Source organism: Bombina bombina, chromosome 2 (genome assembly GCF_027579735.1).
Source record: "Bombina bombina isolate aBomBom1 chromosome 2, aBomBom1.pri, whole genome shotgun sequence".
In the NCBI taxonomy this organism is placed as follows: Eukaryota; Metazoa; Chordata; class Amphibia; order Anura; family Bombinatoridae; genus Bombina; species Bombina bombina.
The window spans coordinates 1,139,319,550-1,139,336,855 of record NC_069500.1 but is presented as its reverse complement, the minus strand read 5'-3'; the positions used below and the strand labels follow the sequence as shown (position 1 = coordinate 1,139,336,855).

Below are 17,306 nucleotides of genomic sequence, written 5' to 3'. Positions count from 1 at the left end.
AACCTTCAGGAAACACAAGTTAAGAAAGCAGTGGGCTAAAGACCGCTGCTCTATAACCTGTCCGTCTGCTCTGAGGTGGCGGATAGACATTGCCAGAAATCCACCCGATCGAATACGATCTGGTTGATTGAAACCCCCTGCTAGCGGCCGCAAATCTGCAGGGGGCGGCATTGCACCAACAGAACACAAGAACTGCAGTTGCAATGATAAATGCCGAGAGCGTATGCTGTTGGCATTTATCGATGTGCAGCGGACATGATCCACTATATCGGATCATGTCCGCTCACACAATGATAATTCGGCCCCATAGACTAGAATTTTTTTTATAAATATCCAGTAAATGCAATATAAATTTCCATGAATTCTTGAGAAATCCCACCAGAAAAAAATAACATTATAGAAACAATAGTACTGTCTGAATGACCAAAATAAAAAAGAATGAACATTTACATAACAATGGTCAAAAAACAAATAAGCAATGAATGTTATATTTTTAAATTTATTGGGGAGACTAAAGGGACGGATTTTTAAAAAGTACATTTGTAACAAAAAAGGCAAACATTAACCCTTTGAGTACTAAGCAATTTCCCACATGGGTGCTAAGCTTTTTTAAGTTTTTTTTTAATTTTTTAATTTTTTGGAAAAAAAAATAACTTTTTTTTTTTCAAATCCTCAAAATTTACACTGTCTTTAGGTTAGGCGATTACCTTTCCAACAGTGGGTCTTGGGGGTCTATAGCTGCTTAGATGCCTGAGATACAGGCTTCTAAGCAGTATGCCCCCTGCTCCTATACTTTACATTGTTAAGTATAAATAAAGTTGCACGGTGACGTCATCACTTCATTGCGTGTGACGTCACTGCGCATAATGTGAAGCCCACTGTCACTATGCAGGCCGACCGCCAGGGTAGGAGCGGGTGGGAGCCCCCAGATCTCCCTCAAGGTGGGAAAGTGCTAGCAACGGCTCTGAGCCATCGTTCGCACCAGAGTGGGAAACTCTGCGACGACTCAGAGCCGTTGTTAGCACTCAAGGGGTTAATGCGATCCATAGTGACAGAAACATATAGTAAACAGTTATTTTCATAATAAATACATACATTTTGATATTTCCGATATCACAAGTGAATGAAAAAGTAAATAAAAAGTATATGAATAAACAAACCTACTTATCAAATCTCTTTTAATAAATTAGAGAATTTATATAGTAAATATTAGTTGTAGGTATTTAAAAGGTGACACATTAAAAAAAAAATGAAAGACAAATTTTTTTTTTTTTTTTTTAAAAAAGAACACATTATTCACTTATCCATTTTACACACATTTGTTTAAAAAAATATATAGTGTATATCAACAAACTATACGCTCTCTTATCCCCATATAAATTATCCTTCAAATACCAATATCAAGTAGTAACAATATATTTTGATATCATCATATCATTTGCACATTAATGTTCCAACATTATGGATAACATTAATTGATTCAGTATATAAAAATTTAAATAATTGTTCAGTTCTAATGAAACATGTAATACAGAAAATGAAGGAACTATAAATGTAGCAGTCCGCCTGTAGATGGCGACCTCACTCTCTTAATTTAATAATATTAAAACTTAATGGAATTTGTAACCTTAGTTTGAAAACCTAATACATTAAAAAAAATCTGTTATTTTGTTATCCATGTCTCCATAATGATGCAAATAAAGAAATCACAATATATTTAAAGGGCCTGTATTAACTCCATTAACTAGTTAAAATTGACAAGCATTGCAAGAAACGTAGGCTGAGACCCTGTATCATACCATGTTTGCTGGATTTACCAATTCCCCTTAGGATAATTGAAAGCCTATGAAAAATAACTGTTCATTACAAACAAACCATAAAGAAAAGAAAAAATTCCCCATAAGTATAATTATGTATTTGCAAAATACTTTGTAACATGCTTTTATCCTTTATTTAACCCCCATTTGCTTAGTGACAGCAAATGGGGGCTAAATAAAGGATAAAAGGAAATTACAAAGTATTTTTGTGATTTCTCTAATACCTATAAGAGGTTAAAATACATATATCATTCTACACAGTGATTACTTTAGTAGGTCATTTTTTATATGTCCTTATATGGCCACAGACCATGAGATAATATAAAGAATAATCAAGAGGTTTTTCAAATGATGTTTTGCTGGACTGCTAAAAATGCATACTTATCTTATGAAATTACTTTTTAAAAACGTTTAAAATATTGGTCATCTTGTAACCTAATGTGCGATATGTTATATAAGGCACATCCTGGTACTATGCAATTTCTTCAGTCTTAAAGGGAAACTAAACGCAATTTTTTTCTTTAATGATTCAGATAGAGCATGCAATTTTAAACAACTTTCTAATTTACTCCTATTATCAATTTTTCTTCATTCTCTTGCTATCTTTATTTAAAAAGCAGTAATGTGATGCATAGGAGCCGACCCATTTTTGGTTGAGAACCTGGGTTATGCTTGCTTATTGGTGGGTAAATGACAGCCTCCAATAAGCAAGCATTATCCATGGTGCTTAACCTAAAATGGGCTGGCTGCTAATATTTACATGCATGATTTTCAAATAAAGATAGCAAGAGAACGAAGAAAAAATGATAACAGGAGTAAATTAGAAAGTTGATTAAAATTACATGCTCTATCTGAATCACAAAAGAAAAAAAAATTGGGTTCAGTGTCCCTTTAAGCAATTTTTTTTTTTTTTATTGAAGCTAATTTTAAGTTGTTTGCGTTTGAAGAAATATTTCTGTGATGTTTATCTGGTTTAATAACATATATTGTTATTTTTAGCAGACTGTGTACCTTTCTAAGTTGTAATTAGTTTCAGAATTTTCCATAAAATTGCAACATTTTGCCACTTTTGTCACCAAGCTGGTATTTTACCAGCATATAGCAATTTTGAAAAATGTAACCAACTTAGACAAATGTGAAAAACAGTTGAGTTTGACTGGCTGAATTTTTTATTTTAGTCAAATGTATTTAAATTAGGGTATTAATAAAAGTATTAAAGGAGGGCCGTTTACGCTTTATTTATTTTATGTATCCATGTAAATTAGCCTAAATAATTTCTGACAACTGTAACACATAACATTAACAGATAAGACTTGCAATAATAAGATCCTTTACTCCAAGCAGGTAAAAACTTGAAATCTCTGATATGGCTGTAAAGTCAGATAAATGTGAATACTCTACCATTAACGAAAATTGAAATAAAATAAAAAACTTGGAAATGCAAGTCAGATGTAAATAATGATTTTACAACTAACTTGCTTTTAGGGAATAGCCAGCTTGGGTATTTTTTTAACTCAGATCACAGATGGTGAATAAACCCCATATTTTGACCATACTATGAGCTTCCTCCAATAATACGTAGCTGTAAATTTTCACTTCTAACATGACAACCTTCTTAGACATTAGTGTAAACATTATTTTGATAACAAGAGATGTTATTTCTGTTTCACATGTTGAATAATATAAGTAAAAGTAGATCTGAACCATGTGATAAATAGACGTGCAAGAAAAATAAATGAATACAACTTTACTTATAACCTGCATATTAATCTCACAGTATATCTGTATATTCATTTCATAGTATCCTGAGGTTGAAACTTAGAATTTAACAAAACAATTGCTTAGGCAAATGTTCTTTTTACATTCATGCTTTTTCTTTTTAATTTTAAAGCTAACTTGTAATATTGCTTTCTTTATCCAGTATGCACCGATCAGGAGTTTAGAGAAATTGCCAATCGCCTGAGAGACTGGTTTAAAGCTCTTCATGAAAGTGGTCTCCAAAATAAGAAAAACAAAGCTGTGCCAAGACTGGAGAGAAGCAGTAAGATATAAATACTTCAGTTATTTTTATATTAATCTGCATGATGCATGAACACATATTTTCCATTGATGAATATAATTACTAAATTAGTGCAAAACATAGGGAACCAAATATATGCCTTTGGTTTGATATTATGTTTGATAGTTTAAAACATAAAATGTGATTGCACCCATTACTTTATAGAAGCAAAATTGATAAAACCCAACAGCTTACAGACAAAGAAAAATATATTGAAAATTTTGTTTACAACATATAATTAAACATTTTATATTACTATCCCAAACTGTTTAATGTGCCTTTAAAATGGTTCAAACTTTAAAATAACCAATTTCCTTGATTCATTTGTGTGTAAGCAGGAATGTAAATATTAACTTTGACAAATGTTTTAACCCAAAATTAAATGGAATGTTTATAAACACTAAACAACTTGATATAGAATAATAACATGTTATTCTAAACATTTCTAAAGCAAATTCACATCTTGTTTGCTGCAATTGTTTTTCCAAAAGCCAAACTCCACCTACCACTTGTATTATTTGGAGGAGCCAATAAGGACTTTACTCTGCAATAGACAAGGCTAGTCACACTGATTATGTTGCATTATTGTAATAAGGCTATTTAAAACTGATATAGAAGTTAGGAAATTCCCAGTAGTAATTGCAATTAAATGAAACACTACTTCCTAATTGTTCTGCAATAAAGATAGTATGAAAAGCATTTAAACTGCAGGATTTTAAAATGTATTCACAGAAAAGATGATTAGCTAATTAAACATTAATGTAAAATGCTAATCATATTAATTTAGTATACATTATTTTCCATAAAACACTGTATCTACTGTAGTTTGCTTGTGAGTTACCTTAACATTTATTGCTAGTAAAATGTCATTTTTAGTGGTTTATCTTTCATTGCTATAGGGCCGAAAGATAAAATAACTTTTATAAATTTAGTTGTAAAACTTTTCAACAGATTTTTTCATAATAAAAAATTGTGTTTATGTTTAAAACGTTATCAGTTGTTTGACATTTTCCAATACAAAAGGATTATTTAATGTTTACAGAACTTTGATATGCTGCACCCCCACCCTTGTTACTGTCATAACAGACTTTCATTTTACACAAACTTGTGAGATCTATCTATCTATTTATCTTTCTATCTATGTATCCACACTGCAGTTTCCCATACTAATATACAACTATTTTGAGGTGTCAATGTTTACCAATAAAGCTGTATTAGTTCTTAATACCAGCTAGTGAGCAATTAGTCCTTAAAGGGACACTGTACCCAAACTTTTTCTTTTGTGATTCAGATTGAGCATGAAATTTTAAGCAACTTTCTAATTTACTCCTATTATCAAATTTTCTTCATTCTCTTGGTATCTTTATTTGAAATGCAAGAATGTAAGTTTAGATGCCGGCCCATTTTTGGTGAACAACCTGGGTTGTCCTTGCTGATTGGTGGATAAATTCATCCACCAATAAAAAAGTGCTGTCCAGAGTACTGAAACCAAAAAAAAGCTTAGATGCCTTCTTTTTCAAATAATGATAGCAAGAGAACGAAGAAAAATTGATAATATGAGTAAATTAGAAAGTTGCTTAAAATTGCATGCTCTTTCTGAATTACAAAAGAAAAAATTTGGGTACAGTGTCCCTTTAAAGGGACATGACACCCACATTTTTTCTTTTATGATTTAGAAAGAGAATGAAATTTTAAACATCTTTCTAATTTACTTATATTATCTAATTTGTTTTATTCTCTTGATATTCTTTGCTGAAAAGCATATCTAGATATGCTCAGTAGCTGCTGATTGGTTGCTGCACACAGAGGACTCGTGTGATTGGCTCACCATGTGCATTGCTTTTTCTTCAACTAAGGATATCTAAAAAATGAAGCAAAATAAATAATGGAAGTAAATTGTAATGTTGTTTAAATTTCTATTCTCTATCTGAATCACGAAAGAAAGATTTTGGGTTTAGTGGCCCTTTAAGGCCCAGTGGCATTTTCTGATAGCTTCAAAATAAACAGCTTTTATTTATGTTCTATGCTGATGGATTTTTTTTTAGAATTGTCTGTCTCTTTATGTTGCATTGCTAAGCTATTAAATCAATAATCATCAGTACTGAATCACATACAATCATTTTAATATTTATATTATTATTATTATTTTAATAAACTATTTTAAAAGATTAAAGAGACCTTTTTTGTAAGTTTAATAGCTACTCTTTTTAATAATGGAAATATTACATTAAAATAATGTTAGCGATATTAAGTTAATATTTTTATGAAAGCGGAGAAACAATGGTAGCATATTATTGCTTATTAAATCATTCCTAAATGGTACTTTCATTGACCTGTTAGAAAACTAGATAATTTACATTGTTTCAGATTTGTAGTCAAACGGTTATAAACATGTGTATATTGTCTAATTAAAGGGAATTTAATCTAATTTAAAACTACAGCAGTGCATTCCAGAGTTGCGTAGGACATTAAAAAATAAAATTTGTATGAAAGGCTGGTCACTAATGATGGAATTGTATAGAAGCCACATTACAATATATTAAAATGTATGGTAAGAATAACACAAAATTAAATTAGATTATAATCACATTTTAGTTACAAAATACACTGAGAATGTGTCAAGATTACTTATTTTAATTTAACTGTATTTAGTAATCAAATTTGTAGAACAAATACCCATGCTTACAGGGGCCTCAAAGTCAACATTAAACGTTCATGATGCATGCAAATTTTAAAAGACCATTTAATTTACTTTTATAATTAAACAAGTTTGTTCTCATGCTATCCTTTCGTTGGAGAGCACACCTGGGTATGCTCAAAAGCATCAATGCACTACTGGGACCTCTTTTCATTGGCTCCCAGCAGTGCTACTCAGGAGCTTTGTTTAACAATGTGCCTAATCTCTTTGCAGGGCTTAAATACATAGGTATATGCAAGCAATAGTTATTGCACTTGTATGTACCTTTAATGAACTAATAAAAATTGTGATACTGCTTTATTGATGACAAATGTGTTTGTTTTCTGGTCAGTTGTACCGAGGGCCATTCATAAAATCATGAAGGGGCATTTCTGGTCCACATGCCATAGTTTGGGCAGCCCTTGGACAGTAACACTTTAGTATTTTTGTATCTTGGAACATATATAAGATGGACATACAACAGTAGACTACATGCATGTGTATTTCCAACAGGTCTTATGCACAATAAGAGTTTGCATACATTTGGTGATAACTCATGTTATAAATCCATATAATATAGTCTTCTTTATGAATTTTAAATGCATACTTTGCATTTTAGATGTTACTGTAATTGTAATGCCCATTTAAGTCATTAATAGAATAGAATATATATAAAAAACATGTACTCTAAAAAACTGCAAAAAAAAAAAAAAGATAAACAGCTGAGTAAAATCAAAATGGTATATTTTTTATCATTTACATATAATTATCTAACGATTTCCATATACCTTTAATGAAGAATTTTGTAGATAACTTCTATCTGGCAGTAATTGCAACCCAGACTTTAATAAAGATGTTTGTTGTTAGAAATGCAACAGCACTTAGGCCCAAATAATTCAATCTTTTTGGGTTAAGCAGTTTTCAATTACTTCATACCAATTCTTCATCATAAAAATTAATGTAAACAAAGCACAAATATGATCCTTCAAGAGTGTTTTCTAAAAAAAAAATATTGTTATTATCTACCTGCATACAATTTTTTTTTAAAGTTGTAATAAAAAAAACATGTATTTTTTTCTATACTCTGTATTTTCCAAATCATATTAATATATTTTTTTGGCATTTATAAACTGTAACAGTTGCAGTGCCAGTGGTTAATATCTAACTTAACTTTGCTTGCCTCATAGGATTTGATACCAGCATTCTGCCAATTTGCAGAGATTCCCTTGGCTGGATGTTTAATAGACTTGATACAAACTATGACCTGCTGTTGGATCAGTCTGAACTTGGAAGCATTTATATTGACAAGAACGAGCAGTGTACAAAGGCCTTCTTCAATACATGTGACACTTACAAGGACAACTTGATATCTAACAATGAGTGGTGCTATTGTTTTCAAAGACAACAAGGTAAAGACAAACTTCTAGATGCATAAACATAGTAACAGTTTCAATTCTTAAAGCCTTAAATATTTTAAAAGTATTTTAAGAGAATTGAGATTTATGTGTGTGTATGTTTAAGAAATAAATGCTTTGTTTTTAAAAGCAGTTTTCAAAACAACACAGTAATATGCTTTATTGTATACTGTGGTATTTCATAAATGGTTGGCACTGTTAGAAGAGAAAAATTTAGGGCCAATGTTTTGATTAAAATATTCAGATTTATTAGGAAACTGCAACCTTGTCAACTAAATGCTAGCTGACAAAATTACAATTTAGGGGTTTTTATTTTATTGATTTAAATTCAAAACTTTACAATTAACAATGCCTCAACAAATTAGATCAAGAGAAAAAAATAGAATATAAGGGACAAAAAAAGGATATTTTTCTATTTATATATCATCTACATTACAATCTGAAAAAGCCGTTGGTTAACAGTGAAAGAACGTACGTCAGATTTTATCTCCCTCCAGGGACTCATCCATTTATACCCAGCTACATCAGAAAAGGAGTGTAGACCCTGCAGGTACTGGAAGCGGAGATCGAGAGTGGTGTAAACGCTGCCCCGTATCCGCATCCATCTGCATTAGGGGTAAATCACTCGCAGTTAATATTGACTGTTCCTAGAAAGGACTCTGATCACACATATGTATGTTGGTGTATTGGATGTTTTATTGTATTTTATATGTATATTTTAATACATTGTTCTTCCTGAAGCCCTTGGGAGACTGTTTGCCTGGCAGTATAAAAGCAGGTGGGCACAGTGAATGAGCTTACTATAGCTGCACCTAATGTGAGTAGGATATCATCTAAACACATTCTCTTTATCATTGGGTACATCACAGAGTTACACTATATATTGTTTTCTCTTTTTTCACTTTGAGGATTTTTTCTAGACCATCAGATTTGATCACATCACTTATTGGACATATCCTTTATATTTGAATACGTTACAGATCTTTGGATCTCTTACTGAAAACTTTATTATATATGTTGTCTTTTTGGACATCCACTATCACATTTAGTTTCACGTATCACTCACATGCTAACCCGACCATTTTTCATTTTATTTTTAAATAGATAATTCTATTTTTATATGATTGATTTGTTTGCCTTTTTTAACTCATTTCCCAATGTTCATTCGGGGTGGATGCCAGAGGATCGGTGGGGCGCCTTCCTTGAACCCCCCAGGCAGAGGCAAAATAAATTGTGTACATGGGGGAATTACATTACATCAGGCTTTACCCGCAGCCGCTTGGGTAATATCAGGTTAACCCAGGTAATCCTAGGATTACCCATATTTTTGACTTTACCCTTAACATATATACTTTATATATATATATATATATATATATATATATATATATACATACACAGGTATAGATATATATATATACATACACAGGTATAGATATATATATATACATACACAGGTATAGATATATATATATACATACACAGGTATAGATATATATATATACATACACAGGTATAGATATATATATATACATACACAGGTATAGATATATATATATACATACACAGGTATAGATATATATACATACACACACAGGTATAGATATAGATATATATACATTTCCCCTATGTGAAGAACATTGGAATGTAAAATCTGTACAGTAAATTTAAAGTAAAACACATTATTAAGTATTAATACTGAATAAAAATGAAATGTCATGTTTTCAGGTATTTGACTTGAAAGAGTGTATGGGGTAGATTTATCATGCAGTGGATGCTGCATTCTATGCCCATAGTTTGCATTTAGCAAGGCCGAGCAGACATGATTCCCTACAGCGAATCATGTCTGTCTGACCTGTGATAAATCTACCCCTATGCATATGTATATAAATATATATATATATACATGTGGACAAAGAGAAAAATTTCTGACAACGGCGCAAAGATAGGTGATGCTAGTAAAAAGTATAAAGTGTAGATAGCTCACTATGCAGCCCCAAAATTACTTATTAGAAAAGTGGGATCCCCAAACCCCACAAGACCAATAGAGAACAGAAAATATAAAACCAAGAGAAGGTAAAATATAGAGGCGCTTAGTAAAAAGAGCTAATCACTGTATCTATAATAAGACACATATAATACAAAAAGTCACAATATTGGACTGCTGAATAATATAGGGGGGATTGAAAAAATAGTTAAAAAAAAACAAAAAAAACCAGATACATATATAAAAAACTATCACAATGTGTAGATTAAAAATATATCGCAAATATCAAATACCTGAAGCTATCTGTAGTATATAAGAGACTTGTCTAGCAGATGTGATTGTTATTGCTAGAACACCACAGGTGACAGAAAGGGTTCACAGTACATACAATTAATACAGGCAATTACAAAGGAAAAACCACAAAAATGTACATGCAAATAGAGTCCATATGTGATACTTTGTGCAAGAGACTATCACATATGGACTCTATTTGCATGTACATTTTTGTGGTTTTTCCTTTGTAATTGCCTGTATTAATTGTATGTACTGTGAACCTTTTCTGTCACCTGTGGTGTTCTAGCAATAACAATCACATCTGCTAGACAAGTCTCTTATATACTACAGATAGCTTCAGGTATTTGATATTTGCGATATATTTTTAATCTACACATTGTGATAGTTTTTTATATATGTATCTGGTTTTTTTTGTTTTTTTTTAACTATTTTTTCAATCCCCCCTATATTATTCAGCAGTCCAATATTGTGACTTTTTGTATTATATGTGTCTTATTATAGATACAGTGATTAGCTCTTTTTACTAAGCGCCTCTATATTTTACCTTCTCTTGGTTTTATATATATATACATACATACATACATACACACACACTCGTGTATATATGTATGTGTATACATATGTACACATATAAATACATAAACACACATGAATATATACATACATATAAACACACACACACATATATATATATATATATATATATATATATATACATATATATATATATATATATATACATATATATATATATATATATATATATATATATATATTCATATATATATATATATATATATATATATATATATATATATACACATACATATTTATGTGTTTATGGAGAAAGTAGAATGCTTCCAGCCAGAAGCAAGCAGTTTTGATACTGCGCACAAGTATTATGTCATATATATATAAGTTTGAAATGCGGGTGCAATCAGTACTATTAGATGTGTAGTGAATTGCACATACAAAAATAGATTACAATATACCAAAAATGCTGCTAAACTATGTGAAGTACATAGTCTTCAAAGAGATCTATGCAAAACAAGATGTGGTAGAAATAGGTGTTATCCCTTATTCACTATGTTTAATAAGTTCACAAAAATGTAGCAATGGAATTCAAAGTTCAGAGAAATAGACAATAAAATCCCTGATGGATCCTGCAATATATCATATGGGTCTGGTAACCCCAATGATAGTCCACTTACTAGGAGGGACCTTAACCCTATATGAGGTAAGTGCAACGTATAAGAGGTGTCCTCAGTGGCTTCCCTGCATGGTGAGTCGGTGACTGCTGTGTTGTGCTTGTCTTTCTCAGTGTCTCTTGGAGTATGGTATCCCTACAGGCTCCATGCAACCGGTATAAAGTGAAGAGTCAAAAACAGCCAATAGCGTGATATTGTTTATTTAAAAAGTGGTAAAAGATTCCCTCATAAGAATCACACTTACACTATGTGCCCTCAAATACAATATGAGGTATTTCACAATCAATATCAATAGTAGCAATAGAAATACTTTGGCTCCCTGGATCATACACAAGTCCATAAGTAAATAAAAGTAGAAAAATACAGCTATTCCTAACGTGTTTCAAAGGGTAGTATATTCCTTCTTCCTCGGAGGTGATATATATATGTTATTCCTTCTTCCTCGGAGGGGATATATATATGTTTACTTGTTTGACTGTAAAAGGCTATACAATATATATATATATATATATATATATATATATATTGTATAGCCTTTTTACAGTCAAACAAGTAAACGTAGTGGACTAGTGCTATATAGATACTGCCAGGTAGCTTAAGGCTTGTATCTATTAACATAGGCTTTTGCCACAAACAAAAGTAAATGAATGCTGTAATCTTTCATTGAAAATTTAACCCTTCTAGATATAAAGTTTGCATTTTGCAAATAAATTCAGCTCTTTTTTTCATTAGTTCTGATTCAAAATGATCTCCAATTGGGTCTATTTAACTTCCCTTTTTTTTTTTTGTTTTGAAAGCAGCTAAACAGTATTTTTAGTATGGAAGACGATATATTTAATCCGAGGGAAAAACATAATTTATGTAAGAACTTACCTGATAAATTCATTTCTTTCATATTAGCAAGAGTCCATGAGCTAGTGACGTATGGGATATACATTCCTACCAGGAGGGGCAAAGTTTCCCAAACCTCAAAATGCCTATAAATACACCCCTCACCACACCCACAAATCAGTTTAACGTATAGCCAAGAAGTGGGGTGATAAGAAAAAAGTGCGAAAGCATAAAAAATAAGGAATTGGAATAATTGTGCTTTATACAAAAAAATCATAACCACCACAAAAAAGGGTGGGCCTCATGGACTCTTGCTAATATGAAAGAAATGAATTTATCAGGTAAGTTCTTACATAAATTATGTTTTCATTCATGTAATTAGCAAGAGTCCATGAGCTAGTGACGTATGAGATAATGACTACCCAAGATGTGGATCTTCCACGCAAGAGTCACTAGAGAGGGAGGGATAAAATAAAGACAGCCAATTCCGCTGAAAATAATCCACACCCAAAATAAAGTTAAATCTTATAATGAAAAAAACTGAAATTATAAGCAGAAGAATCAAACTGAAACAGCTGCCTGAAGTACTTTTCTACCAAAAACTACTTCAGAAGAAGAAAACACATCAAAATGGTAGAATTTAGTAAAAGTATGCAAAGAAGACCAAGTGGCTGCTTTGCAAATCTGATCAACTGAAGCTTCATTCCTATACGCCCAGGAAGTAGAAACTGACCTAGTAGAATGAGCTGTAATCCTTTGAGGCAGAGTTTTACCCGACTCGACATAGGCATGATGAAACAAAGATTTTAACCAAGATGCCAAAGAAATGGCAGAAGCCTTCTGACCTTTCCTAGAACCGGAAAAGATAACAAATAGACTAGAAGTCTTTCGGAAATCCTTAGTAGCTTCAACATAATATTTCAATGCTCAAACTACATCCAAAGAATGCAACGACTTTTCCTTAGAATTCTTAGGATTAGGACACAATGAAGGAACCACAATTTCTCTACTAATGTTGTTAGAATTCACAACCTTAGGTAAAAATTTAAAAGAAGTTCGCAACACCGCCTTATCCTGATGAAAAATCAGAAAAGGAGACTCACAAGAAAGAGCAGATAATTCAGAAACTCTTCTAGCAGAAGAGATGGCCAAAAGAAACAAAACTTTCCAAGAAAGTAATTTAATGTCCAGCGAATGCATAGGTTCAAATGGAGGAGCTTGAAGAGCCCCCAGAACCAAATTCAAACTCCAAGGAGGAGAAATTGACTTAATAACAGGTTTTATATGAGCCAAAGCTTGTACAAAACAATGAATATCAGGAAGACTAGCAATCTTTCTGTGAAAAAGAACAGAAAGAGCAGAGATTTGACCTTTCAAGGAACTTGCAGACAAACCTTATCCAAACCATCCTGAAGAAACTGTAAAATTCTAGGAATTCGAAAAGAATGCCAAGAAAAAATGATGAGAAAAACACCAAGAAATGTAAATCTTCCAGACTCGATAATATATCTTCCTAGATACAGTTTTACGAGCCTGTAACATAGTATTAATCACAGAGTCAGAGAAACCTCTATGACTGAGAATCAAGCGTTCAATCTCCATACCTTCAAATTTAAGGATTTGAGAAACCTGATGGAAAAAAGGACCTTGCGATAGAAGGTCTGGTCTTAACGGAAGAGTCCACGGTTGGCAAGTGGCCATCCGGACAAGATCCGCATACCAAAACCTGAGAGGCCATGCTGGAGCCACCAGCAGAATAAACGAACGCTCCTTTAGAATCTTGGAAAAAGAACTAGAGGCGGAAAGATATAAGCAGGATGATACTTCCAAGGAAGTGACAAAGCATCCACTGCTTCCGCCTGAGGATCCCTGGATCTGGACAGATACCTGGGAAGCTTCTTGTTTAGATGAGAAGCCATCAGATCTATTTCTGGAAGTCCCCATATTTGAACAATCTGAAGAAATACCTCTGGGTGAAGAAACCATTCGCCCGGATGTAGCGTTTGGCGACTGAGATAATCCGCTTCCCAATTGTCTATACCTGGGATATGAACCGCAGAAATTAGACAGGAGCTGGATTCCGCCCATACAAGTATTCAAGAGACTTCTTTCATAGTCAGAGGACTGTGAGTTCCTCCTTGATGATTGACATATGCCACGGTTGTGACATTGTCCATCTGGAAACAAATGAACGACTCTCTCTTTAGAAGAGGCCACGACTGAAGAGCTCTGAAAATTGCATGGAGTTCCAAAATGTTGATTGGTAATCTCGCCTCCTTAGATTCCCAAACCCCTTGTGCTGTCAGAAACCCCCATACAGCTCCCCAACCTGTCAGACTTGCATCTGTTGAGATCACAGTCTAGGTTGGAAGAACAAAAGAAGCCCCCTGAACTAAACGATGGTGGTCTGTCCACCACGTCAGAGAGTGTCGAACAATCGGTTTTAAAGATATTAATTGAGATATCTTTGTATAATCCCTGCACCACTGGTTCAGCATACAGAGCTGAAGAGGTCGCATGTGAAAACGAGCAAAGGGGATTGCGTCCAATGCAGCAGTCATAAGACCTAGAATTTTCATGCATAAGGCTACCGAAGGGAAAGATTGAGACTGAAGGTTTCGACAAGCTGAAACCAATTTCAGACGCCTCTTGTCCGTCAGAGACAGAATCAAGGACACTGAATCTATCAGGAAACCTAAAAAGGTTACCCTTGTCTGAGGAATCAAACAAACTTTTTGGTAAATTGATCCTCCAACCATGTTCTTGAAGAAACAACACTTATAAAGACTGGAAAGGTTTTTTCTAGTGAAAATAAGCAAGGGAAATTGAATCCAATGCTGTGGCCATAAGACCTAAAACTTCTATGCATATATAGCAACTGAAGGAAATAATAGAGACTAAAGGAACCGATAGACGGAACCCAATAAAATTATCCCTTGTCTGATAGAGACAAGGACAGTGACACAAACTATCTGGAAACCTAAAAAAGGTGACCCTTGTGTGAGGAATCAAGAGCTTTTGAAAAAAAGATCCTCTAACTATGTCCTGAAGAGTAAGTAAATCATATGAGATTCCGCATCCTCAGAAAATAATCTGAATGAAAACAGAAAAATGAAAATATGCATTTATTGTATCTAATGAAAACAAATAATGCTATCAATGACCATAAAAAGGCAAAATAGTTTGAATAAAACTCCAAAACCCGGTTCCTCAAAAGGAACTGGAAGAAATACCCCAGAAGATTCCAGGTCTGAGCAGCGCTTGAACCCCATGGGTGCCCAGCCATGCTTCAACAGTACCCAAAATATATAGGACAGAAACACAGTTAAAGAAAGTGTTAGCCTTACTGGAATAAAATCAAAGAAATTTGGACAAAATAAATTTCAAAGAAGCCTTAACCTGCCCCTTACCAGCCAAGCTGGAATACGGCATGTGCATCGCAATATTAGGGAGCTGATTTCGAACTCCAATTATAGACATGTTACTTGGGAAAGAACTCAGGAATTTGTTCCTTAATAAGAACAACCAAACCAGTATAAGCTTAAAGTTTTAGTCTTAGAACTCAATCTTGAAGCCCAGAGTAACAGTTAAGAATTGAATCCAATTATAAAACAAATAATTGATTATCTTAGAACAAAAGAAATATGGATTTTTTTTTATTATTTTTTTAAATCACAAAATTCTTCTAGCTAAAAAAGCTAAAGACATAGATTAACCCTCATTTGCGAAAATATTCAATAAAATGAAGACACAAATGAAATTATTAGCATGATAGTCCAGTTTAAAGGACCAGCCAATACAGTGGACTTGCATAATCAATAAATGCAAAACAACAAGACAAATGCAACAGCACCTAGTCTAGTAAATGTTGTCCCTTTAACAATGCTAAAATAAATCATAATCTGATACTTGATCTTAAAGTAAACAGAGAAAATGAAGCAATTGCAATATCCAAATAAATCACAGGACCAAGAAAAGTACCTGAAACTAAATAATTTTCCATAAATAAGATACAACTATCTAAAGGAAAATAAATACTATTTTGCTATAGAAACAATAGCATAATTAGTAGAATTAGAGAGAGCCCCAATAAATTGGAGAACCCTCCAAATTGAGTTTAACTGCTGGCAAAGAATATAGTTTAAAACCTTTGAAAAGAAAATTCTCAGCCTATTCCATTCCCTAGTATGGGGAATTGGAAAGAAAACCTCTGAAAACACAGAAGAAATAAATAGGCAGAAATAATGTCAGCTAGTCTTAAAGAACTAGTTACCTTAATATCCAAAATAATCAACACCTTTTCAACAAAGAACAAATGTACTTTAATAATAGAAAAATAATAAAAAAGTAGATTTGTTAGTGTCAATATCTGATGAAGAAAATTTCTGAAAGAGAAAAAAACATCATCAGAGAAGGATAAATCAGTATGTTGTTGGTCATTTGAAACTTCAATAATTAAAAAAGAAGTGAAAAAAGACCTAAAAATTTTATTTGAAGGCACGAAGTCAGACAAAGCCTTTAAAATAGAATCAGAAAAATATTTCTTATAAATCTTCTAAATATTTCTTGTAAGAAAGGAAATATATAAAGCATAAATACTAATGGATTCCGCATGTAAAAGTATAACATAATAACTTATTACAAACCATAGCTAAAGATAAACATTTATAACATTTAAAATAAATGAACTTAGCTTTGGTAGAACTGAAACTCAGTTAAGCGTTTTTCCAGAAGTGGCTTCTGATTCAGAGTCAATCTGAGACATCTTGCAATATGTAATAGAAAAAACAACATATAAAGCAAAATTGATCAAATTCCTTAAATGACAGTTTCAGGAATGGGAAAAAAATGCCAATGAACAAGCTTCTAGCAACCAGAAGCAATAAATAATGAGACTTAAATATTGTGGAGACAACAATGACGCTCAAATTTTTTAGCGCCAAAAAAGCCGCCCACATTATTTGGCGCCGAAATGCTTTTGGGCCAAAAATGTCGCCACATCCGGTAACGCCGACATT

At 32.6% G+C, this 17,306-nt stretch overlaps 1 protein-coding gene across 1 annotated transcript in view; it reads left to right on the top strand.

Annotated features, from left to right (window-relative positions):
- Positions 1-17,306, top strand: part of SPOCK3 (SPARC (osteonectin), cwcv and kazal like domains proteoglycan 3) — a 672,113-nt gene that overhangs the window by 583,535 nt on the left and 71,272 nt on the right. Inside the window, exons 7-8 of the mRNA XM_053703805.1 lie at positions 3,739-3,858; positions 7,741-7,962. Coding sequence (XP_053559780.1) covers positions 3,739-3,858; positions 7,741-7,962 — 342 coding nt within the window. The remainder of the gene's footprint in view (positions 1-3,738; positions 3,859-7,740; positions 7,963-17,306) is intronic.